At 45.6% G+C, this 25,412-nt stretch overlaps 2 protein-coding genes across 3 annotated transcripts in view; one reads left to right on the plus strand and one right to left on the minus strand.

Moving 5' to 3' along the window:
• The first annotated feature begins 338 nt into the window (after nucleotides 1–338).
• CCDC89 (coiled-coil domain containing 89) lies at nucleotides 339–14,566 on the plus strand. The gene is made up of 2 exons (XM_069758533.1): nucleotides 339–1,005; nucleotides 14,033–14,566. The coding sequence occupies exons 1-2, from the start codon at nucleotides 370–372 to the stop codon at nucleotides 14,453–14,455; spliced, it is 1,059 nt and encodes a 352-aa protein (XP_069614634.1). The 5' UTR covers nucleotides 339–369; the 3' UTR covers nucleotides 14,456–14,566.
• Nucleotides 14,567–18,353: 3,787 nt separating this feature from the next.
• Nucleotides 18,354–25,412, minus strand: part of MYO1A (myosin IA) — a 109,168-nt gene continuing 102,109 nt past the window's right edge. The window contains exons 28-29 of one of the 2 annotated variants that reach the window (XM_069758531.1): nucleotides 19,016–19,155; nucleotides 18,354–18,774 (exon numbers count right to left, since the gene is read on the minus strand). In XM_069758531.1, coding sequence (XP_069614632.1) covers nucleotides 18,654–18,774; nucleotides 19,016–19,155 — 261 coding nt within the window. In that variant the 3' untranslated portion in view covers nucleotides 18,354–18,653. The remainder of the gene's footprint in view (nucleotides 18,775–19,015; nucleotides 19,156–25,412) is intronic. The other variant, XM_069758532.1, reaches the window with a different exon arrangement.

Below are 25,412 nucleotides of genomic sequence, written 5' to 3' on the forward strand. Positions count from 1 at the left end.
AAAAACGCATTTAAACGCGTTTAAATGCAAAAACCGCATGCGTTTTAAACGCATGCGTTTCAAAGCGTTTAAACGCGTTTTTGCATCAAATGCGTTGGCGTTAAAAACGCTGCGTTTTAAAACGCAAGTGTGAAACAATCCTAAGAGGCAATTTGCAGACAAGTATAAATCACCGACACATTTCCTGTGAATGAAAAGCTATTGTCTCCATGGTAACTAGTGATTGATTGGCGATGTCTGTGATCTGATTGGTGACTGTCTACATCCGTCTCTTTAATGGTCCGCCCATAACAACCAGCGATGCGGTCACCATGGAGACGCGTGCGGCCCGTACAGGAACCCGGCTCGCACCGGGCATCAGAGCGCAGGATGCCGGGGAGGTCCGGGGAGGATCCGGCCGGTGCCTCGGTGCGAGGAGTCAGCGCTCCGCTGTGGGATGAGCAGACGGAGATGGGCATGCTGCGGTCCCGGCTGGACGAGCAGTCACAGCTCATCTGCCTGCTGAAGCGGCGGGCGGACGACACCCTGCTCCGCTGCCAGGGCCTGGAGGAGGACAACCGGCAGCTGGAGCGGCGGGGCGCGGACACCGAGGGGCTGCTGAGCGCGGAGAGGCGGCGGGCGGAGCAGCTGGAGGAGAGGTTCGGGCTGCTGGCCGCCAATCACCAGGACATGATCCGCTTCAAAGACGAGTACAAGCGGCAGAACGAGGAGCTGCGGGCGGAGAACCGGCGGCTGCGGGAGGGCACGGACCCGGCGCTGCAGGAGCTGAGGAGCCGGCTGCAGGACGCCAGCACCGAGCTCCGGGGGGCGGAGAGGGCGCGGCGGGCGGAGGCCGAGGAGCTGCGGGCGACAGTGGAGGAGCTGCGGGCGACAGTGGAGGAGCTGCGGGCGACAGTGGAGGAGCTGCGGGCGACAGTGGAGGAGCTGCGGGCGACAGTGGAGGAGCTGCGGGGGCAGCGGGACACCGGCACCTGGGAGATCCGCACTCTGAGCCGGAGGCTGCAGGCGAGTGTCCCCCCATTATCATTACCCAGCGTGCCCTCTATGTAGCTTTAGATACCGTGGACCATAGTGCGCGCTGACGGGTACAAGAAGGCCCCTTGGTGACCGCCACCTCCGCTCATGGTCCGCGTGGTCCATCTATTATAGAGGCGTTACCTGAAGTCACGGGGTCCAAATACAAAATCTGTGTCATGACCCCGACGTGCTGTGTGTCCTGTGTAAGGCTAGGGTCACATTGCGTTATGTGACCGCGTTTAACGGAGTACGTTACACTGCGGCATAACGCGGTGTAACGTAGTCTGTTAACGCCGCCATAGCCTGTAATGGCGAACGCATCGCTAGCACACGCCCACATTGGGCTAGCGATGTGCCGTCATTTGAGTGACCAAATGAAAAAAAGGTGCGACACAGTGAAAGGCAACTCCCATTGCCTACATTGTATATTTATTCCTCTTTTATATTATGCACAGAATATTTATTGGCAATGGGAGTTGCCTTTCACTGTGTTGCACCTTTTTTTCATTGTGCGTATGTATTATCTTATTCAAATATTTGCTGCTTGTTGCACTTTATTGTTTACATAACCCCTTTTTCGGCATATTTTCCTTATATTAATATTAGTTGTTTGTTGCACCTTGCTGTTCATATAACCTTTTGATATGGAATCCCTCCTGCTTGTGCGCATGTGAGCTGGCTCCTGTATGTTCGGCGCCGCCGCCGATGTCAGGCTGGGCTGGGCGGGGCCTGCATCCTGGGTTTGCGCTCACGTGACATACGTGGGCGTGGCCTCTGATGCGGACCGTCCTGCTTCTTGACGTCCTCGGCGACCCCGACTTCCGGGTATGCCGGCGTTACATGCGCCACTTCTAAGCAGCGTGGAATATAATGATTGGCTGGCCCGGCTTTTTAAGACAGCTTTCCGTTCTGGAAGCCACTCCCCCGGAAGAAGGCTTGAGCGCCAAAACGCACGTTGGGGACGGTGGGTTTTGCAGGGCTCCAGGCACCTTCAGGTAAATACCATGTGTAACGGGGTCTACCAATCTTGGGTACCTCTTTCAGTACCACCCCGTGTTTTCGGAGGTCCACTCTGTTTTGGCTGGAGTCTGAATGAAGGACGCTGGAATGGAATTCCTTGATTACATGGGCGCATATAAAAGATCACTGCTTCTCCACATATTTCCAGTCTGACAAAAATACTTTGCTCACAGGACTCAGAATATATAACACAGATACAGAGGGCAGGCCAATAGAAAAGGCCAGACATACATTACAATAGCCGCAGGTGGCCGGGGCCTGCCGATATTTACAGTGGGAATTACAAAGGTGGGGGGGCGGACAAAAGGGGAAAATCGTGTCCCCTCTGCCCAGGGGCGCAGCCTGTGGGCTGATGCATTAGGGACATGCATCTCACATGGAACCTATTATACATACATATAACTGCACAACATATTCTGGGTGCTGAGTGGTTCCGTAACACGTAACACGGCTCCCCTTTACAGCGACGCAATCGGCATACACAGTCTGATCCTTAACGGATCGGTTTGGGGATGACCGAAGTTTATGGGGTTGGCACAAGTTCCGTTTGTCGACTTCGGTGTTACCGTTTTGTTTGCTGGGTCTGTAGTGGATGGTGTAGTCGAGAGGTTGTAGGGCTAAACTCCACCGCAGCAATCTGGCGTTGTCTCCGGAGACCCGATTAAGCCAGACTAGGGGATCATGGTCCGTGAGGAGGGAAAACTGTCGTCCATACAAATATGGTTGCAACTTTTTGAGTGCCCATACTACCGCCAGGCACTCCTTGTCGATGGCCGCATAGCTTACTTCACGAGGCAGTAGTTTCCGACTCAGGTAAGCTACCGGGTGTTCTTGGCCGTCCGGCCCGACATGGCTCAGTACTGCCCCCATTCCAAACATAGAAGCGTCTGTGTGAACCAGGAAACGTTTAGTTGGATCGGGTGCGGCCAATACAGGGGAATTGGTGAGGGCGTCCTTTAGTTGGCAGAAAGCTTCCTCACACTCTGGGGTCCAGGTTACCTGGCGGGGTTGGTTCTTACGGGTCAGATCAGTGAGGGGCTTGGCTACGCTGCTGTAATTGTGAGCAAATTTCTTGTTATACCACGCTGTCCCTAGAAACGCCATGACCTGGGTTTTAGTGCGTGGGGTGGGCCATTTGGCTATGGCCTCAATCTTGGCTGGTTCTATTCGCTGTTTCCCACTTCCCACCCAATGCCCTAAATACTGAACCTCTGCTTTGCCCACGTGACATTTGTTTGGGTTCAGGGTGATTCCAGCCTGGTGGATCCTGTCCAATACTGTCTCTAGGTGATTTAGATGCTCTTCCCATGTTGCACTGTAGATGGTGATGTCATCCAGGTAGGCACAAGCATAGTCCTGGAGACCATCCAGAAGCCGGTCAGCCAGCCTTTGGAAGGTCGCCGGGGCATTCTTCATCCCGAATGGCATAACTCGAAACTGGAATAAGCCAAACGGGGTGACAAATGCCGACTTGGGAATAGCATCAGGACTAAGGGGAATCTGCCAGTAGCCTTTGCATAGATTGATGGTGGTCAAATACTTTGCCCCCGCCAGCCGGTCTAACAACTCATCCACACGCGGCATGGGATATGCATCGGTCACTGTTTTCTCATTGAGCTTACAATAGTCTACACAAAACCGGGTAGTCCCATCCTTCTTGGGCACTAACACTACGGGGGATGCCCAGGGACCATCTGACTCTTCAATGACCCCTAAACGCAACATCTCTTGTATCTCTTGTCGCATCCCCTCTCGTACAGACTCCGGGACGCGGAAGGGGTTTTGTTGCAGGGGGGTCTGATCCTGGGTCTCAACCTTGTGTTGTGCCAGGCGAGTGTACCCTGGTCTCCCCGAAACCATCCTCTGTCGCTGCCTCAACAACTCCTCCGCCTGCTGTCTCTCCCGGGGGCCTAGGTCTTCACCCAAGTGTACCTGGTCCCATTTTTTAGACTGAGTCCTTTCCCCTAAGACATCTGGCAAGGGAACTCCGGCTAAATCCTCTGCTTCAGGTGCACAGATGGCCACTACCTCCTCAGGGCGCTCCCGGTAGGGCTTCAGCATATTCACGTGGAACATGCGGATAACCCTCGGGTCGTCACAATCGGCTACATTATAGGTTGTGTCGGCTATTTTCCCCACTACCTGGTAGGGCCCCTGCCATGCAGCTTGGAACTTGTTCTGCTTAGTGGGCTCTAACACCAGGACCTTCTGTCCTATTTCCAAGGTGCGCTCTCTGGCCCTCCGATTGTACCATACGCGCTGGCGCTGCTGGGTCACCTGCATGTTCTCACGTACAGCCTGGGTCAGCTCCTGTAGGCGGTCCCAGAAATCCAGCACATAGGGTACAATTGGTACCCCTTCTATGAGGCCCTCCCTTTCCCAGTGTTCTAGCACTAAGTCTAGGGGTCCCCTTACCCGTCTCCCATATACCAGCTCGAACGGGGAGAACCCCATGGATTCCTGGGGCACCTCCCGATAGGCAAATAGGAGGTGTGGCAAAAATTTCTCCCAGTCCCTGTAGGTCCTGATAAAAGTCCCAATGAGCTGTTTTAATGTCCCGTTAAAGCGTTCACACAACCCATTGGTTTGCGGGTGGTACGGGGCGCTTCTAATGGACTTTACGCTGCACAGCTTCCACAGTTGGTTGGTCACCTCTGCTGTAAACTGGGTACCCTGGTCCGAGATAATCTCCCAGGGAAATCCAACCCGTGAGAAAACCTGGAGCAGGGCGGCCGCCACCGTCTCTGCCAGTATGTTAGGTAACGCAACCGCCTCTGGATACCGTGTGGCATAATCTACCACTGTCAATATATACCTTTTCCCTGATGGACTGGGCTTGGCTAACGGCCCTATCAGATCGACCACTACTCGGCTAAATGGTTCCTCCACAATGGGGAGGGGGCGTAATTTGGCCTTGCATCGATCCCCCCTCTTGCCAATGCGCTGGCAACTGTCACAGGTCTGGCAGTACTGACGAACATCATAGGTTACCCCCGGCCAAAAGAAGTTTTGTGTCAGACGATGCCTGGTGCGACTGACGCCAAAGTGCCCGGCCAAGGATATGTCATGGGGGATTCGCAGTAACTCCTGCCTATACTTCTTGGGAACTACCAGCTGTCATTTTATAGTGGGGCTCGTCCCTGTGTGGTGCTGCTCTGTAATCCGGTAGAGGAGTCCCTGCTTCCATACAAACTGTTCCCCTTCCAGTACCCCTCTCCCCTCCTGTGCCTTCCCACGATATCCCTCCAATGAGGGATCCTCAAGTAACTCCCTCTTAAATTCATCTGGGGTGGCCCAAGAAATGTGTCTGGCTATGAGAATACGTGTAGGGCTGGGATGTCTTACCTGGGCCTCCTCTGAGTGTGATTCTGCCTCCGCAGCTCGAGCTTGTCTCCGGGTGGTCACAGGATATGTCTCAGCCAGAGGGGCAACCGAGAATGCAGACAACATGGGCCCCAAGTCATTTCCCAGCAAGATGTCTGCAGGCAAATCCTCCATCTCTTCCACCCCTTGGTTAGTCATAGCCCCCAATGCCGGGTCAGCTTCTCCTTGGTAGCAGTGTACAGCAGCCCGGCTGAAGGTAGCTGTTCCCGCCTTTGGCCACTGAGTGTGCTGAGTCCAGTTGGGACATTGTCTTTGCAGGTGGCCCAGCTGACGGCAGGTGTGGCATCGCGCCCCAGGGGGACTGTGGTAGGCTGGGTTTCTAGCTGGTCCCCCTTCAATCTTCGGTGATTTGAGGCCCTCCTGGTCCATGGGCAGGCCCCTAGTGACCATCTTTGATCCGGACAACTGTGGCCTCCTGGCATCATGATGTTCATCGGCTAGACGAGCGGCTTCCTCAAGAGTCGTTGGCTGCCTGTCCTGAAGCCATTCCTGTGTCTCAGGGGTTAGTCCATTAAAGAATCGTTCTAACAAGAAGAGCTGGAGGACGTCCTCCTTAGTGGTTGCTTGGCTCCCTTGTACACACTGTAGCAGTGACCACCGTAGTATACAGGCCCATTCAGCGTGGGTATCGGTTAATCGTTTTATAAGTCCGCGGAACTTTTGGCGGTATGCCTCTGGTATCGGCGCATACCGGGCCAAGATCACTTCTTTGATCCGCTCATAGTCCATACAGTCCTCATCAGGTACCGTGCGATAGGCGTCCGCTGCCAGGCCTGTCAGCTTGCTGGCCAGAATCTGAACCCGTTCCTCCGGCTTCACTTGAGGAAGGGCACACTGCCGCTCAAATTCCTGCAAAAATCCATCAATGTCTTCCTCTGCCTCCCCCAACTGTCGGAAGGCATTATACTGGATCTTTTTGTGGCTTACTGTTGAAGGTACCTGGTTGAAGGCCAGAGCTCCCCCTGCTCGCTGACCCTCCTCAATCTGCCATCTCAATCTTGGCCAGCTCCACTTTGGTCCGCTCTGCCATCTCCATCTTAGTTAGCTCTATCCTGGTCCGCTCGGCCATCTTTTCCTTCAGATCAGTACGCACATCAGCCATCACCTCTCATATGATCTCTACTGCAGGGTTTGGGCCATAGAACGCCAGTCTGTTCTTTACCTCCCTCTGGAATTCAGTCTCTTCCACGTTCACATTGGGGGGTGCTGCACTGTCGTGTTCCATGATGGCTGCTATCAAATCCGCTTTTGTTTTGTTACTGGTGATCAACCCTCGGGCTTCCACCAGATCTTTTAGTGTAGTCCTCTTTAACTTCTGGTAGTTGTTTTCCATTCATTCCTTTTCTCCTGTAGGTGTATCATATCCTGCTGTCTGCCACCAGTGTAACGGGGTCTACCAATCTGGGGTACCTCTTTCAGTAGCACCCCGTGTTTCCGGAGGTCCACTCTGCTTTGGCTGGAGTCTGAATGAAGGACGCTGGCTGGAATTCCTTGATTACATGGGCGCATATAAAAGATCACTGCTTCTCCACGTATTTCCAGTCTGATAAAAAAAACTTTGCTCACAGGACACAGAATATATAACACAGATACAGAGGGCAGGCCAATAGAAAAGCGGCAGACCAGACATACATTACAATAGCCGCAGGTGGCCGGAGTCTGCCGATATTTACAGTGGGAATTACAAAGGTGGGGGGGGGGCAGACAAAAGGGGAATAGCGTGTCCCTCCTGCCCAGGGGCACAGCCTGTGGGCTGATGCATTAGGGACATGCGTCTCACATGGAACCTATTATACATATAACTGCACAACCTATTCTGGGTGCTGAGTGGTTCCGTAACACGTAACACCATGGCTGTATGATTAAGACTTGGATATTTCCTCACTGTTCTTTAGATGTGGTACACAGCCCCTCTGGAGTCTTTTTGCTCTGGTGTGTGCACTTTTTACTTCAGATTGTGTATCATTACCAATATTGGGTACACACTATGTATGGAACAATTTATTTAACCTTTAAATTCACAAACACCTGTTGTTGCCTGGTGCCTTTGTGTATTCCCATCCACTTTTGGCTTACCTCTGTCACATCCCCTGTAATTTTATGGAATTGTTTATAATAAAGTTTGTACATCTTTTACTCATTTGATTCTTGGTGGTGTGTGTTCTCTATTTGAGCTTTGTTAATTTAGCACTGAATCTAATTTGTCCATTCCACATTTAATTTGTTTCTTTGTGGATATCAGCCTTATATGTATAGGCTTGTATGTAAACCATGTCTCATATCCTTTCGGGTTTGATAAGGAGATAGCAAAAGTTGGAAATTGAATTACCGACTTTTAAGCTATCTAGCTCTGTATGAAATATAAATATATATGTGTGTGTGTGTGTGTCACTGATATATATATATATATATATATATATATATACGGTTAGGGCCAGAAATATTTGGACAGTGACACAAGTTTTGTTATTTTAGCTGTTTACAAAAACATGTTCAGAAATACAATTATATATATAATATGGGCTGAAAGTGCACACTCCCAGCTGCAATATGATAGTTTCCACATCCAAATCGGAGAAAGGGTTTAGGAATCATAGCTCTGTAATGCATAGCGTCCTCTTTTTCAAGGGACCAAAAGTAATTGGAGAATGGACTCTAAGGGCTGCAATTAACTCTGAAGGCGTCTCCCTCGTTAACCTGTAATCAATGAAGTAGTTAAAAGGTCAGGGGTGGATTCCAGGTGTGTGGTTTTGCATTTGGAAGCTGTTGCTGTGAGCAGACAACATGCGGTCAAAGGAACTCTCAATTGAGGTGAAGCAGAACATCCTGAGGCTGAAAAAAAAGAAAAAATCCATCAGAGAGATAGCAGACATGCTTGGAGTAGCAAAATCAACAGTTGGGTACATTCTGAGAAAAAAGGAATTGACTGGTGAGCTTGGGAACTCAAAAAGGCCTGGGCGTCCACGGATGACAACAGTGGTGGATGATCGCCACATACTTAATTTGGTGAAGAAGAACCCGTTCACAACATCAACTGAAGTCCAGAACACTCTCAGTGAAGTAGGTGTATCTGTCTCTAAGTCAACAGTAAAGAGAAGACTCCATGACAGTAAATACAAAGGGTTCACATCTAGATGCAAACCATTCATCAATAACAAAAATAGACAGGCCAGAGTTAAATTTGCAGAAAAACACCTCAAGAAGCCAGCTCAGTTCTGTAAAAGTATTCTATGGACAGATGAGACAAAGATCAACCTGTACCAGAATGATGGGAAGAAAAAAGTTTGGAGAAGAAAGGGAACGGCACATGATCCAAGGCACACCACATCCTCTGTAAAACATGGTGGAGGCAACGTGATGGCATGGGCATGCATGGCTTTCAATGGCACTGGGTCACTTGTGTTTATTGATGACATAAGAGCAGACAAGAGTAGCCGGATGAATTCTGAAGTGTACCGGGATATACTTTCAGCCCAGATTCAGCCAAATGCTGCAAAGTTGATTGGACAGCGCTTCATAGTACAGATGGACAATGACCCCAAGCATACAGCCAAAGCTACCCAGGAGTTCATGAGTGCCAAAAAGTGGAACATTCTGCAATGGCCAAGTCAATCTCCAGATCTAAACCCAATTGAGCATGCATTTCACTTGCTCAAATCCAGACTTAAGACGGAAAGACCCACAAACAAGCAAGACCTGAAGGCTGCGGCTGTAAAGGCCTGGCAAAGCATTAAGAAGGAGCAAACCCAGCGTTTGGTGATGTCCATGGGTTCCAGACTTAAGGCAGTGATTGCCTCCAAAGGATTTGCAACAAAATATTGAAAATAAAAATATTTTGTTTGGGTTGTTTATTTGTCCAATTACTTTTGACCTCCTAAAATGTGGAGTGTTTGTAAAGAAATGTGTACAATTCCTACATTTTCTATCAGATATTTTTGTTCAACCCTTCAAATTAAACGTTACAATCTGCACTTGAATTCTGTTGTAGAGGTTTCATTTCAAATCCAATGTGGTGGCATGCAGAGCCCAACTCGCGAAAATTGTGTCACTGTCCAAATATTTCTGGCCCTAACTGTGTATATATATATATATATATATATATATATATATATATATATATATATATATATATATATATATATATATATATATATATACTAGCTATTGAACCCGTTCTACGCCCGGGTGGCGAGCATTTATATTGGTATATGGTCTCCATCCTGGTATGTGCTGCTCCATCCTGCGCCCCCATCCTGTCATGTGCTGCTCCCATCCTGCGCCCCCGTTCTGTCATGTGCTGCTCCCATCCTGCGCCTCCATTCTGTCATTTGCTGCTCCCATCCTGTCATTTGCTGCTCCCATCCTGCGCCCGTTCTGTCATTTGCTGCTCCCATCCTGCGTCCCCGTTCTGTCATTTGCTGCTGCCATCCTGCGCCCGTTCTGTCATGTGCTGCTGCCATCCTGCGCCCGTTCTGTCATGTGCTGCTGCCATCCTGCGCCCGTTCTGTCATGTGCTGCTGCCATCCTGCGCCCGTTCTGTCATGTGCTGCTGCCATCCTGCACCCGTTCTGTCATGTGCTGCTGCCATCCTGCGCCCGTTCTGTCATGTGCTGCTGCCATCCTGCGCCCGTTCTGTCATGTGCTGCTGCCATCCTGCGCCCGTTCTGTCATGTGCTGCGGCCATCCTTCGCCCGTTCTGTCATGTGCTGCGGCCATCCTGCGCCCGTTCTGTCATGTGCTGCTGCCATCCTGCGCCCGTTCTGTCATGTGCTGCTGCCATCCTGCGCCCGTTCTGTCATGTGCTGCTGCCATCCTGCGCCCGTTCTGTCATGTGCTGCTGCCATCCTGCGCCCGTTCTGTCATGTGCTGCTGCCATCCTGCGCCCGTTCTGTCATGTGCTGCTGCCATCCTGCGCCACCATTGTATTATATGCCCCCCGCTCCAGTGTGTATGCCCCCGAATGCTGCTGCCATATAAAAAAAAAAAAATACCATACTCACCTATCGTCCGGCTCCACTGCAGGTATGTCTTCAAGAAAATGGCGCCGGAAAGCGGGGACTGCGCAGGCGCCGATTCAGGCAGCAGGAATCAGCGCCTGCGCAGTCCGCGCTTTCCGGCGCCATTTTCTTGAAGACACACCTGCAGTGGAGCCGGAGTGTGTCTTCAAGAAAATGGCGCCGGAAAGCGCGGACTGCGCAGGCGCCGATTCCGGCAGCAGGAATCGGCGCCTGCGCAGTCCGCGCCCTCCGGAGCCGGGAGCAGAGGAGCCGGGAGACGTAGCCGCAAGCAGCGCTGGAACCGGGAAAGGTGAGTATACTTACCCTCCCTCCTGGCGGTCCCTGACTCTCCGGTGGAGATGGCGGTATGCGTTCAGTGCTTACGCATATCGCGATCTCCCGGGAGTGTCGCTCTGTGAGGCCCAGACTGCGCCGGCGCTTGCACTTGCGCAGTCTATAGAGGCTTCGGACAGAGTGACGCTCCCAGCGTTATATTATAGATATATATAGACTGTATATATGTTTTCACAAATATTTGAGCCCATGGATCCATTCTATGTCCATTTTGCAAGCCGGTGAGAAAATCTCGCTGTATGGATTTTTGGAGAAAAAAATTGCATCCTCGCATTGAATACGGATCACAGTTCAGGAAATTTTCTGCGTATCTCGGCTGTAAAAAACGGAATGTATTTTGATACGTTAGGTATGACCCCCGGCCTTTTAAGAAGAGATTCTCAGATATGTCAGGAGAGGAGACAGAGTGACACATAGACAGACAGCACATAATGTGTGAGTATATGGATAGGAGATGTTTGGATTGGTGGCTGAGAGCGTTACCAAAAGCACAGAGCAGTCAGCTGGAAATAACAAGCAAATTAGATTTTCCACCTTCTGCCGTCAGCAATTATTTCCCTTGCAGGTCGTCCATTATCGACTGTACAACAGTTGTGGCAGTGACTCCTGTAATCTGATAGAAGCCTGTGTTTTGGGGGCTTATTCGTTAATTCTGCTGCTATGTGACATACTCAGGATTTGTAAAATCTCTGCTTTCTTGTGGCCATCAATGTGGCTGAAAACAGGGACAAATCTGCTGAAGCATTACCACCTCTGGGTACAGTTAGGCAAACTCTCTGCCTTGGGGAATAAAAAGGTAGTTTCAGCATCTGAATGAGAATTATGAAGAATTGAAACCCAAAGTAGATAGCATACATGTATTACTCTTCATGGTAATAATAACCAAAGTTGAATTGAATCCCAAATCTCTATATACAGTGGAGAAAATAAGTATTTGATACACTGCTGATTTTGCAAGTTTTCCCAACTACAAAGAATGGAGAGGTCTGTAATTTTTATCGTAGTTACACTTCAACTACAGAATTTGAAATGAAAATCACATTGTATGATGTTTAACCCCTTTCCGACATCAGGCGTACATTTATACCGATGTCCCTCCCTTTGATCTGGCTTCGGCGATGAGCCCACATCTTTCCCGGGACATGTCAGCTGTTTTCAAAAGCTGACATGTGCCCGCAATATCCACGGGTGAAATCGCGATCCACCCGTGGCTATTAACTAGTAAAATGCCGCTGTCAATCGCCGACAGTAGCATTTACCAAGCGCTTCCGGCAATCGTGATGGAAATCCACCCACCTGTGACCCGTATCACGTAATCGCGGGTCACTGGTGTGTTGGCATCACTACCGGAGGTCTCCTGGGGACCTCTATGGTTGTCAGTGCCTGCTTGCTGTGAGTCGGCGCTCATAGCTAGTGAGTAATTCTGCTATATAGTGACGATCTGATCATAGCCTGCATGTATCAGAGACGGTCGGGTTATGCCAGCTTCTAGTCCCCCATGGAGAGTATTGAAGCATGCCAAAACTAAAAAAAAAAAAAGTTTTTAAAAATCTAAAAAAATATAAAAGTTTAAATCACCCCCCTTTCACCCCATTCAAAATAAAACAATAAAAAAACAAACATACACATATTTGATATCGCTGCATTCAGAATCGCCCGATCTATCAATAAAAAAGTATTAACCTAATCGCTAAATGGCGTAGTGATACAAAAATGAAAATGCCAGAATTGCTTTTTTTGGTTGTAACGACATTACATTAAAATGCAATAACAGGTGATCAAAAGAACGTATCTGCACCAAAATGGTATCATTAAAAACGTCAAGTAGGCGTGCAAAAAATAAGCCCTCACCCAACCCGAGATCATGAAAAATGGAGACACTACAGATATCGGAAAATGGCCCTTTTTTATTTTTTTTATTTATTTTTTTTAACAAAGTTTTGAATTTTTTTTTCACCACTTAGACAAAAAGGACCTAGACATGTTTGGTGTCTTTGAACCTGTAATGACATGGAGAATCATAATGGCAGGTCAAACAAAAAACAAGTGTGGGATTGCACATTTTTTGTAATTTCACTGCACTTGGATTTTTTTTTTCCCATTTTCCAGTGCATGATATGGTAAAACCAATGATATTTTTCAAAACTACAACTCGTTCCACAAAAAACAAGCCCTCACACGGCCATATTGATGGAAAAATAAAAAAAAGTTATAGCTCTGAGAAGAAGGGGAACAAAAAACGCAAAACCGAAAAAAGTTCCAGGGGTTAAATAATTAAATTGTGCTTTTATTCCATTGAGTGTGCACTGTCACTGTGCACTAAGAGGAATAAAAGCACTGAGCAGGGAGCGCACACTGAGCATATGTCGGAATTGACAGCTAATGCATGCTCACTAGATTAGGCGCTCACCCAGCCCTTTAAACAGACATCATTGATGACCATTTATTTCAGAGTGAGGGAAGCCACTGCCGCAGTGACCGCAACTCCGGCCCCCAGAGTACGTCCAATTTGAGTATCCCAGCATGCACTGGCAATTCTCAAACAAATCTTCATCAGAATGGAATAATAAAAAAAAGCAGGACCATAGAGAGGGAATAGTAGGGAATTTTTAACTAAACTATAATAGAAAATCGATTACATTACTACATTAAATAGACAGACATTTAGGATGAAATTCAACTTTGGTTTTGGATAACCCCATCAATGCTGTTATCAGTGATTGACAGCTACATTTAAGGGGTTAACAGCACTGATTGGATCTGCTGTTAGAAACAGGTGATGGCTGATCAGCTCTTGACCCCGCTCTATACAACCCAACTAGCTCCATGATATATCTGTTATGGATCATAAAGGGGTTAAAAAGATGTGAAGTGATACTCTTTGTGCTTCTTGACACTCCCTTTTCCAAAATTGTCATGCTCCCACTTGCTTCCCACTGGTCTCCACATTGCAGATCATTGTATTCCCTGTGTAGTTGCCTAGGACCATGGCAGCCTTTGTGCACTGACCAATCTAGTATGGATCACTCAGTGCAAATCGTTTGCTTTGGTCTATCTGTGTAAACAGGCATTTAAACGACCGCCTATCAGTAAAAGTTTGCTGATCTGCAATATTGAGCAGCCCATTGGACGTTGTCAACAAGTGACTAAGAATATAGCATTTTTGTGCATTAATGTTAATCCTATCTGATATGAACTATACACACATCACAATGTACTCATTGCTGAGCACTTATTTGTATATTTTCTGTGATTTTCAGCTTTCAGAGCTGACGTGTCAGGAGCTACAGGAGAAGATGCTCCACTTGGAGGAGGTACAAAACACTGAGCAAAAAGAAGCTGAAAAGAAGGTGGCGGAACTAAACCAGGAGAAGCAGGACCTCCTACACTTGTGCATGGAGCGCGGGCGTTCTATACAAGAGCGCCAGAGAGAAGTCGCTGATATTAGTCTTCGCCTGCAGGCCATGGAGAAGGCGCGGCGGGAGGCAGAAGAGCGCTATCAGAGAGACGTGGCTGCTGTAGATGCTGGTGCCAGAGTTGTGGAGCTAAATACAAGACTGGCAGACAGAGAAAAAGAGTTGGCACAACTACAACGAGAGTTTGAGGCCTACAAGAAGCACAGTGGTGACCTGCTGGCCAAGGAGAGGGAGCTGAACACCAAACTCCGCCATCTGATTGGCTGACAGCCTGACTAAGGCAGCACTTGAGTAGGATGTAGTGGGTACGGCAGCCATTCGGCAGGATTATAAGCGCTTTCCTCTCGGATTATACCTGACTGTGCACATGTAGATGTTCTTCAGTTTGTATAGTTTCAAAAAGTTTGCAATATGCCAAAATTCATAGTGTAAAGCCTTTTATTGATACATGTTTAGTTTACTTTTTGCTATTTAAAAATGAAAAATATAGTTTTTTTTTTTTTACAAAAGTTTAATAAAAATAAGTAATTCACAGAGACACTTTTTTTTTTACAATTCTTCACCCAAATCCACATAAAAATCACCCACAATCTGCCACCTATAGTTCTCAATTGCAGATCCATATTACCATTTACACACACACATACAGTATTTTTCTATGTCACTTTTGATATGCATTTGAAGCTGTGTGAACATACCCTAACATTGACATCCTTCTCCACTATTCTTAGAAAATTCTGAATTTCATCCATGAAGGAGCAGGAACAGTAGTTCTATCTATCGGCTGTAAGCTGCATATAAATGAACAGCTGGAGTTCTGAAAAAACTGAATAGAATGATCAGACAGCTCCAAAAATGTCAACTGAGGGACTAGCTCAGTGGTTCAATAGGGGGTCGCCCCTTTATAGAGTATGACTATGTATTTGTCACCGTCAGTGGGCTTCGATCTCTTGCTTTGAACGAGTAGCTGCACCCTTGAATTTCCTAACTAGTTACACTACTTGTAGCTGTATAATTATAGCTTGTCACAAGACTGAAGTTATATCAACTGAAAAATATCCATGGCATAGACCACATGATTACTTTTAATATATCAGTACAAAAACACCATTCTCCAGTGTAATTTGCACCCTTTTCAGCCTCTTTACTCCAATGCAGGTCTGGCCTCTTCACTTTTTGTGGGTGGACACATCTAATAATCAGAAAGCAATAGAATTTCACAGCTTCTGCTCCCTTTCAAAGTAATGTCTTCCTCCCCTGATCTATAGATAAAATAGTCCCCCGTATACAGCCTCAGTGATCCCACTAATAAATATAATCATCTATATATTCCCTTTTCCTCTCTCATCCCTTTTTGTTCCATCTACCACACATGCTGATGTTCTCCTCTGATCTCCACATAGTGTTGGCCTCCTCACTGCCAGATCACTATTCAGTATGATGAGCGAAGCCACTGAGCATGTGCGTCCACCACTGAGTGTTAACCTACACTCTATGCGCAGGAAAAACAGCAGTGCAGCTTTAATATAGATGCAATGTAATATATATATATATATATATATATATATATATATATATATATATGTAATTTTTAAGTGAGCAAGCCACAATCCTTCTGGGAAAGCACCTTATGGACAGATGAGACCAAGATAAAGCTTGTTGGTGAAAGACATTATTATACTGTTTACTAAAAATGGAATGAGGCCTATGAAGCACAGAGCACAGTACCTACAGTCAAATATGGTGGAGGTTTAAAGGTGTTTTGGGGTTGAATTGCAGCCTCTGGCACTGGGTGCCTTGACTGTGTGCAAGGCATCTTGAAATCTGAAGATTACCAAAGTATTTTGAGTCACAAACCCAATGTCAGAAAGCTGGGTTTGCGTCCTAGGTCATGGGTCTTCCAGCAGGACAATAGTCCCAAACATACTTCACGAAGCACCCGGAAATGGATGGAAACAAAGCACTGGAGAGTTCTGAAGTGGTCAGTAATGGGTCCGGATCTAAATCCCATTGAACACCAGTGGATAGATCTTAAAATTGTCAGATGAAGGCAGCCTTCAAATATGACATCCTGTTTGCAGCAGAAGAGTGGTCCAAAATTCCAGTTGAGAGGTGTAAGAAGCTTATTGATGGTTATAGGAAGCGATTGATTGTAGTTATTTATTCCAAAGGGTGTGCAACCAAATATTAAGTTGAGGGTGCCAACAATTTTTTTCTGGCCCACATCCAATTTGCCTTTTTGTTCTCTGTTTTTCAAAGGAAATAAACATGTGTATAGCCAAACATTTAATTGCAGTAATTTTCTGGGATAAATATTTCATTTTCTCGAACAACTTCAAGGGTGGTAACACTTTCAGCCATTACTTTTTAAATAGTTTAGTGTGTGAAATCCTGCTGGCAGATTCCCTTTAAAATGAAATGACTCCCTCTGTCGATGGCTATTTTGGTGCTGTTTCCCCTCTTCAATAACAGCATAGGGTACAGGTTGGCTGGATGAGGTGTCTTTGATACATTTCATAGAGGAGGTTACAGATTTGTATACCTTTTCCAATTGAGCGCTGCCTGTAAAAAAAAAGTCCCCATCACCTGAATTTCCTTATGGGTGACAGATTCCGCTATTTAGAAATCCAAAAAGAGAAAAACCGCACCCTATGTCCATACAGCTTCCATTCACATATTGGCGCAAGTCAATGCCAAGGGGTCCAGCCCGGCTGCAAGTCCATATCCCAGAATAGAAGAAAGACAGCGCCACAACGGTCAGTGATGAAGACCTTACGTGTTTAATCTGCCTCCTGCGGCGACGGTTCGGTACAATAACCTTTATCAAGCTATTTGTCACAGCTTACATTAAATCATATGTTGGGAGGCTAAAAATGCAGTGTGGGAACTAAGCCTTACTGTGATTGTGATTATCACCACCATTAGAATTGTGCTGGTAAAGAAGGAAACCCAAAGCTCGGTGGAGCCTCACAGCCTCTTTAATCAGCTGATTGTAGAGTTGTGGCAAAGTTGAAGCCATGTGATCTGCTATTGATGGCCTGTACTTGGGATATTCAACTCCCAGAAACCTGTTTTAACTGTGAACAGATTTTGAGCGCTCAGCGCTCAGTTCCCAATCACCGACGTGCAGATGAAGTAGAGGAGATTTTAGCATTTGTCGTCTTGGAAAACCCATTTAACTTGAACTTCACTTGATAAACCAACTTTGTGCACTCGGTTATTTTAGAAATCTTTTACAGGCATAGGCCCCAATTCATCATTTGATTTTTTTTTTTAATTGACTTTTCTTTTTTTGTCTTGTATCTATTGCCAATTTTTTGCACCAAATTCTCAAAAAGTCGCACAGTCCTTCAATTAGTTTTCTACTGCAAAAAATTCTAGTTAGATTTTTTTTTTTACTCCAGCAGGGATCTGGCATACAAATTATTCAATTATATTTTGTGACATTTTTGAAAAGTTGCAAATTATGAATTAGGCCAAAAAATATCTGAATAAGGAAAACCGCTTGCACGTCGTTGAAAAATGAAAGTGCAGAGGAAACCAAGTAAAGTTAACTTTAAAAAAGGCCCAAGTTAAATATTGCATAAGACACAAACATCAAAGTTATTGTTAGAACCATCACAGACAAAATGTAAAACTTCTATAGCAAAAAATAAAGACTAAGTAAGTGCACCCACGAGCCACATTCAACATTTATTTACTGTATTTCATGTAAATCTCAATGGGACTTTTGACAAAACAGTTCGATTAATTGTCAAATTGTACATTCAGTGTGTCTCCATCCAAGAGTTCAGAAATATTTTGCTCCCTTGAATGTTCTTGTCTATATGATTGTCTTCTCAACAACAAATTTATACGCAGACCAGAACATTTTATACAAAGTTTTCGAGATGATTCATAAAAACAATTAATAAATGCGTCCCAAATTCTTCGCTACTATCCTCAGGAAGACCGCCATAATTATCTGTGGCCATTACAGTGTATAGGGCTATATATATATATATATATATATATATATATATATATATATATATATATATATATATAAATAATTAGGGCCTTTAATCAGAGAAAATTACGCGACAGAGTGATGCAATCAGTGCTAACCATCATCTGATTCATGAGCTTATGTACATTAGTGATATATAATAAATTCAATGTATATACTTCTATGATATAGTTTTAATTAAAGGGAAGGTGCATTGTGATGACACTATGGGGTAAAGGTCAGCTGTTGATGTCATAATAAGTTAAAGGAGGGCTTTCTGTAATCCGAAATACATGACATCAAGGTGTATAGGAAAAAGTGACTTGTTACCCTACAGTAATTGGTCTCTTATTGATCCCTCCTAATTTATTTCTCGGGATGATGTTAACAAGCCAATAATGGGAACATACTGAGGTCTAGACTTCTGCCTCTTACGAAGATAACAAACGGACAAGCAAGTTCCTGTAGAACGTGTCACTATATAAAGACTTCGACCCTTTGACTTCCTTTCTTCTTGAACAAGGGGCCTTTTCCATTTTGTCCAGATGATTCAATTAATTTAACAACCACTGGATCTTTCTTGAACTTTACAGAAAACCTAAAATTGGAGGAGATGATGAACTTAAAGTTACGCAGAAAGACACAAGACATGAACTACAGTGAAACCTCTCTCTATGACAATCAAAAAGAGGCACATATACAGTATATAGGATGTAAGGAAATCCATCATAGAATAATCTGGCCTCGATCGGAGGTAGACTTCACAAAAGAGAGGTGTCCCTTACCATCACATAGAGAATAAGACATAATAATATAAGGTATACGTCATAGATACATACTCATCAGTAACCTGAAGGTTTAACTTCTTTCGTGTGGTTTCCAGTATGGCTCTGTCAAGTTTTGTCAGGATCTCAATGACATTGTCACTATTTAGAAGAATATCAGCTACTGTTCCTCCTTTTGCTCCTGGTGTGGCGGTCTACAACACAAAGAATTACATTACTGCTATAGTAAAAACAAGAAGTAATGCGCATCAGTACCATGGATACATCAGGACTGTACAGTGGCATGTAAACGTTTGGGCACCCCTGGTCAAAATTACTGTTATTGTGAACAGTTAAGCAAGTTGAAGATAATAATAATAATAATAATTTTTATTTATATAGCGCCAACATATTCCGCAGCGCTTTACAAATTATAGAGGGGACTTGTACAGACAATAGACATTACAGCATAACAGAAATACAGTTCAAAACAGATACCAGGAGGAATGAGGGCCCTGCTCGCAAGCTTACAAACTATGGGGAAAAGGGGAGACACGAGAGGTGGATGGTAACAATTGCTTTAGTTACGATTAGTAGTTTAGTTTAGATGAAATGATCTCTAAAAGGGCTAAAGTTAAAGATGACACATTTCCTTTGTATTTTAGGCAAAAAAATATATTTTCATCTTTTACGTTTTAAAAATTACAAAAAGGAAAATGGGCAGATGCAAAAGTTTGGTTAGTACCTAATAGCACCCCCTTTTGAAACTATCACAGCTTGTAAATGCTTTTTAGAGCCAGACAAGAGGCTTTCAATTCTTGTTTGAGGGATTTTCCTCCATTCTTTCTTGAGAAATTCTTCCAGTTCTGTGAGATTCCTGGGTTGTCTTGCATGCGCTGCTATTATGAGGTTTACCCACAGATATTTGATGATGTTCAGATCAGGGAACTATGAGGACCATTGTATAACCTTCAGCTTGCGTCTTTTGAGATAGTCTATTGTTGATTTTGACATGTATTTAGGATACCATATATACTCGAGTATAAGTCGACCCGAGTATAAGCCGACCCCCCTAATTTTGCCACAAAAAACTGGGAAAACTTATTGACTCGAGTATAAGCCTAGGGTGGAAAATGCAGCAGCTACTGGTGAATTTCAAAAATAAAAATAGATGATCCATACCGTTCATTATTGCCCCATAGATGCTCTGTATAAAGCTGTGCCACATATAATGCTCCATATTGTTCATTATTGCCCCATTGATGCTCCATATAAAGCTGTGCCACATATAATGCTGCATACCGTTCATTATTACCCCATAGATGCTCTGTATAAAGCTGTGCCACATATAATGCTCCATATTGTTCATTATTGCCCCACAGATGCTCCATATAAAGCTGTGCCACATATAATGCTCCATATTGTTCATTATTGCCCCATAGATGCTCCATATAAAGCTGTGCCACATATAATGCTGCATACCGTTCATTATTGCCCCATAGATGCTCTGTATAAAGCTGTGCCACATATAATGCTCCATATTGTTCATTATTGCCCCACAGATGCTCCATATAAAGCTGTGCCACATATAATGCTCCATATTGTTCATTATTGCCCCATAGATGCTCCATATAAAGCTGTGCCATATATAATGTTCCATACTGTTCATTATTGCCCCATAGATGTGCCATATAAAACTGTGCCATATAGTGCTCTGCACCGTTCATTATTGCCCCATAGATGTGCCATATAAAGCTGTGCCATATAGTGCTCTGCACCGTTCATTATTGCCCCATAGCTGCCATATAGTGCTCTGCACAGTTCATTATTGCCCCATAGCTGTGCCATATAGTGCTCTGCACCATTCATTATTGTCCCATAGCTGTGCCATATAGTGCTCTGCACCGTTCATTCCTGCCCCATAGCTGTGCCATATAGTGCTCTGCACCGTTTATTATTGCCCCATAGATGTGCCATATAGTGCTCTGCACCGTTCATTCCTGCCCCATAGCTGCCATATAGTGCTCTGCACCGCTCATTATTGCCCCATAGCTGCCATATAGTGCTCTGCGCCGTTCATTATTGCCCCATAGCTGCCATATAGTGCTCTGCGCCGTTCATTATTGTCCCATAGATGTGCCATATAGTGCTCTGCAACGTTCATTCCTGCCCCATAGCTGTGCCATATAGTGCTCTGCACCGTTCATTATTGCCCCATAGCTGTGCCATATAGTGCTCTGCGCCATTCAATCCTGCCCCATAGCTGCCATATAGTGCTCTGCGCCGTACATTCCTGCCCCATAGCTGCATATAGTGCTCTGCGCCGTTCATTCCTGCCCCATAGCTGCCATATAGTGCTCTGCGCCGTTCATTATTGCCCCATAGCTGCCATATAGTGCTCTGCGCCGTTCATTCCTGCCCCATAGCTGCCATATAGTGCTCTGCGCCGTTCATTATTGCCCCATAGCTGTGCCATAGAAAGCTGTGCCATTGCTGCTGCTGCAATAAAAAAAAATGCCATACTCACCTCGCTGCTTGCAGCTCCCGGCGTCTCGTCCCGGCGTCTCTCTGCACTGACTGATCAGGCAGAGGGCGCCGCGCACACTATATGCGTCATCGCACCCTCTGACCTGAACAGTCAGAGCAAGAGGATGCGAAGACAGAGCGGCGCCCGGCGGGTGGAACGCGGACAGGTGAATATGACATACTTACCTGCTCCCGGCGTCCCGCTCCCTCTGCCTGTCACACGGTGTTAGGAGTCGAGTTTCCTCTGCTGCACAGGGGGAATCTCGATCCGTCTCCGCTGCGGTCTCCCATTCTCCTCCAGCCGCAGTGGAGTCTGCTCTGCAGGGACGTCGCTCCCAGTGTCTTGCTCGCTCTCACTCTGTACAGAGAGTTACTGCTGCTTCTTCAGCTTCTGCCATTAAAGTCAGTGCTGGTCAGCGGCGAGCGGACTTCCCTGGGACTAAGTCCTTGTTTGCGCACACTGAGCATGCCCAGAGCAAGATCTCCCGTTGGAGATTGAGGGTCATGTGCTCTGGCTCTGCAGCGCATTCCATTGGTCCTCTTGGCAGGTCCTTGAAGGGCAAAGTTTCTGTGGCCACTTCCTGTCCTGCAATTATATAAACTGCACATGACCGCACGGCCATGCGCTAGTGTACAATTGAATACGTGTGTTTGTTGTGAGTGCAAGTCGTTCATTAAATACCCCTACCCTATTGTATGACTGTTCGCGTATGGAGTATGGCTGCTATCTAGCGCCCGACAAATCACTCAACGTGTCACACACGTATCAGCGTCTATTGCTGTGACCGCCAGTGCGGCGCCACGCGCCAGTAGTGCGCTTCCTGACTCACGTCTGGGTGCTTAGTGGTGCCTGCCAGCACGGCACAGTTCGTACTTCGATGCTCTAATTATAAGAGTTGCCTAACACACCCTGTTGCGGTGTTGTGCCAGCAAGGGTCTAATCGGACTTCAATCCTAGTTGGGGTTAAGTTCGCTGACTGCTTGCTCGCCTTCTATGTGCGGTACCTCGATCCTGTGACGCAACAGGATCGCTTCCTTCACGTTGGGTGAAGTTTAACCCACGCGAGTATACTTATGAGTACCGCCATATAGTCCGTCATTACTCAGCAGCAGGTTCCATCTCTGCACGGTGGACCCCGGGCTACGAACGCACCGTACACTATCAGTCTTATTATTTGGTGCGTTCCGCTAGCCCTAACACACGGTCATCGGTGCCGCAGCCTCTTCCTCTATCAGCGGTCACCGGCACCGCTGATTAGAGAAATGAATATGCGGCTCCACCCCTATGGGAGGTGGAGCCGCATATTCATTTCTCTAATGAGCGGTCCCACGTGACCGCTGAACAGGGGAAGAGCTGCAGCAAGGAAGACCGTGTGACAGGCAGAGGGAGCGTCAGGACTAGTTAAGTATGCCTCAGCGCCCTCTCCCCCTCACCCGCCGACCCTGCCGCCCACCGTGACTCGAGTATAAGCCGAGAGGGGCACTTTCAGTCCAAAATTTTGGGCTGAAAATCTCGGCTTATACTCGAGTATATACGGTAATTATCCATTTGTAGATGCCATCTTTTCAATTTCAGCTTTTTTATATATCGTGTTATTGTTTGCATCAAGAATTTGTTGCAATTTTATTGATTCCATTCTTCCCGCTACCTGTGAAATGATCCTCATGCCATTGGCTGCAACACAACCCCATAGCATGATTGATCCACCACCATGCTTAATTGTTGGCAAGAAGTCTATTTCCTGAAACTCTTTGTCCTTTTTCTCCCCAAATACCGTTGATTATTTGTGGCCAAAGAGTTATATTTTAACCTCATCAGTTCACAGGACTTGTTTCCAAAATGCATCAGGCTTGTCTAGATGTTCTTTTGCCTACTTCTGAAGCTGAATTTTATAGTGAGGACACAGGAAAGGTTTTCTTCTGATAACTCTTCCATGAAGGCAATATTTGTACAGGTGTCTCTGAACATTGGAACAATGTACCACAACTCAAGAGTCTGCTAAATGTTTCTGAAGGTCTTTTGCAGTCAAATGGGGCTTCCAATTTGCCTCTCTAGCAATCCTACGAGCAGCTCTCACTGAAATTTTGCTTCCAGACCTCATCTTGGCCGCCACTGTTCCTGTTAACTGCAATTTCTCAATGACATTTCGAAACTGAAGAAATGGCAGCTGGAAAACGCTTTGTTATCTTCTTATAACCTTCTCCTGCTTTGTAGGTCTTCACGATTTTCATTTGCAGAGTGCTAGGCAGCTGCTTAGAAGAACCCATGGCCGCTGCTTTTTTGGCACAAGGTTAGAGGAGACTGGATTTTTCTAAAACTGGGAAATTTGCATCACCTGGCCTTTCCTAACAATGATAGTAAACAAGCCATAACCCTAACAGGCTAATTAAGATCTGAAACCTTGGTCAAAGTTATCTGAGCACACAAATCTGCAGGGGTGCCCAAACTTTTGCATCGGCCCGTTTTCTTTTTTTGTAATTTTTAAAATGTAAAAAATGACAATTTTTTTTTGCCTAAAATACAAAGGAAACTTGTCATCTTTAACTTCAGGCCTTTTAGAGATCATTTCATCTTCAACTAGCTTAACTGTTCACAATAACAGTAATTTTGACCAGAGGTGGCCAAACTTTCACATACCGCTGTATTGTCAGCAATGTGCAATGGGGGAAGGTATCTTGTGGGTTTTATCAATATGAAATAAAATCATCCAAAAACATCTCTTGATACAATTTGGGGTCACCAGATTCTGCCTACAAACTGTACAGTAATTGAGTTTCTCCTTTGTCCCGAATATATCAGCCAACAGCTGTTCCCCAGATTCCTCCATTCCATACCATGCTTGCATGGCTTGAAATAGGAAAATAAGCTTATTTCTCTTGGAAACAACGGATAGGGCATATTAAAATGGACCATGCCTGATCCTTCTCCCCCAACACCTGAAATTGGTATACCTACTTATTTTATTTACCCACATAACTCTCTACAGTTCTGCACCACCATACATCTCCTCCCTTATCTCTGTCTATCACCCTACCCGTGCTCTCCATTCTGCAACTGATCTAAGACTTACATCCTCCGTAATATGAACCTCACATTTCCATCTCCAAGACTTCTCACATGCTACACCAGGTTTCTTGAATACACTACCCAGGACAACCTGATTAATACTTAACTCCCATATTTTGAAGTGTCCTTTAAAAATATATTGCTAACTACTCATTAGACAGTCAGCGTTGTCAGCATTGCTTAAAAAATGGGATTATTAATTTTCATCTAAAATTTATTGGCACCTGTGGAGTTTTTAAAGGGTTTGTCCACTTTTGAACACATATGTTGAGGACATGGTTTTGTATCAGTTACAGTGGGGCAAAAAAGTAGTCAGTCAGCAATAGTGCAAGTTCCACCACTTAAAAAGATGAGCGGCGTCTGTAATTTACATCATAGGTAGACCTCAACTATGGGAGACAAACTGAGAAAAAAAATCCAGAAAATCACATTGTCTGTTTTTTTAACATTTTATTTGCATATTATGGTGGAAAATAAGTATTTGGTCAGAAACAAACAATCAAGATTTCTGGCTCTCACAGACCTGTAACTTCTTCTTTAAGAGTCTCCTCTTTCCTCCACTCATTACCTGTAGTAATGGCACCTGTTTAAACTTGTTATCAGTATAAAAAGACACCTGTGCACACCCTCAAACAGTCTGACTCCAAACTTCACTATGGTGAAGACCAAAGAGCTGTCAAAGGACACCAGAAACAAAATTGTAGCCCTGCACCAGGCTGGGAAGACTGAATCTGCAATAGCCAACCAGCTTGGAGTGAAGAAATCAACAGTGGGAGCAATAATTAGAAAATGGAAGACATACAAGACCACTGATAATCTCCCTCGATCTGGGGCTCCACGCAAAATCCCACCCCGTGGGGTCAGAATGATCACAAGAAC

The sequence above is a fragment of the Ranitomeya imitator genome, chromosome 3 (genome assembly GCF_032444005.1).
Source record: "Ranitomeya imitator isolate aRanImi1 chromosome 3, aRanImi1.pri, whole genome shotgun sequence".
Taxonomy (NCBI): Eukaryota; Metazoa; Chordata; class Amphibia; order Anura; family Dendrobatidae; genus Ranitomeya; species Ranitomeya imitator.

Excerpts from the sequence above, each read along its gene's own strand:
- CCDC89 (XM_069758533.1), top strand. The coding sequence starts at position 370 with ATGCCGGGGAGGTCCGGGGAGGATCCGGCCGGTGCCTCGGTGCGAGGA. Across the intron at positions 1,006-14,032 it reads CTCTGAGCCGGAGGCTGCAG|CTTTCAGAGCTGACGTGTCA; the intron begins GCGAGTGTCCCC and ends TGTGATTTTCAG.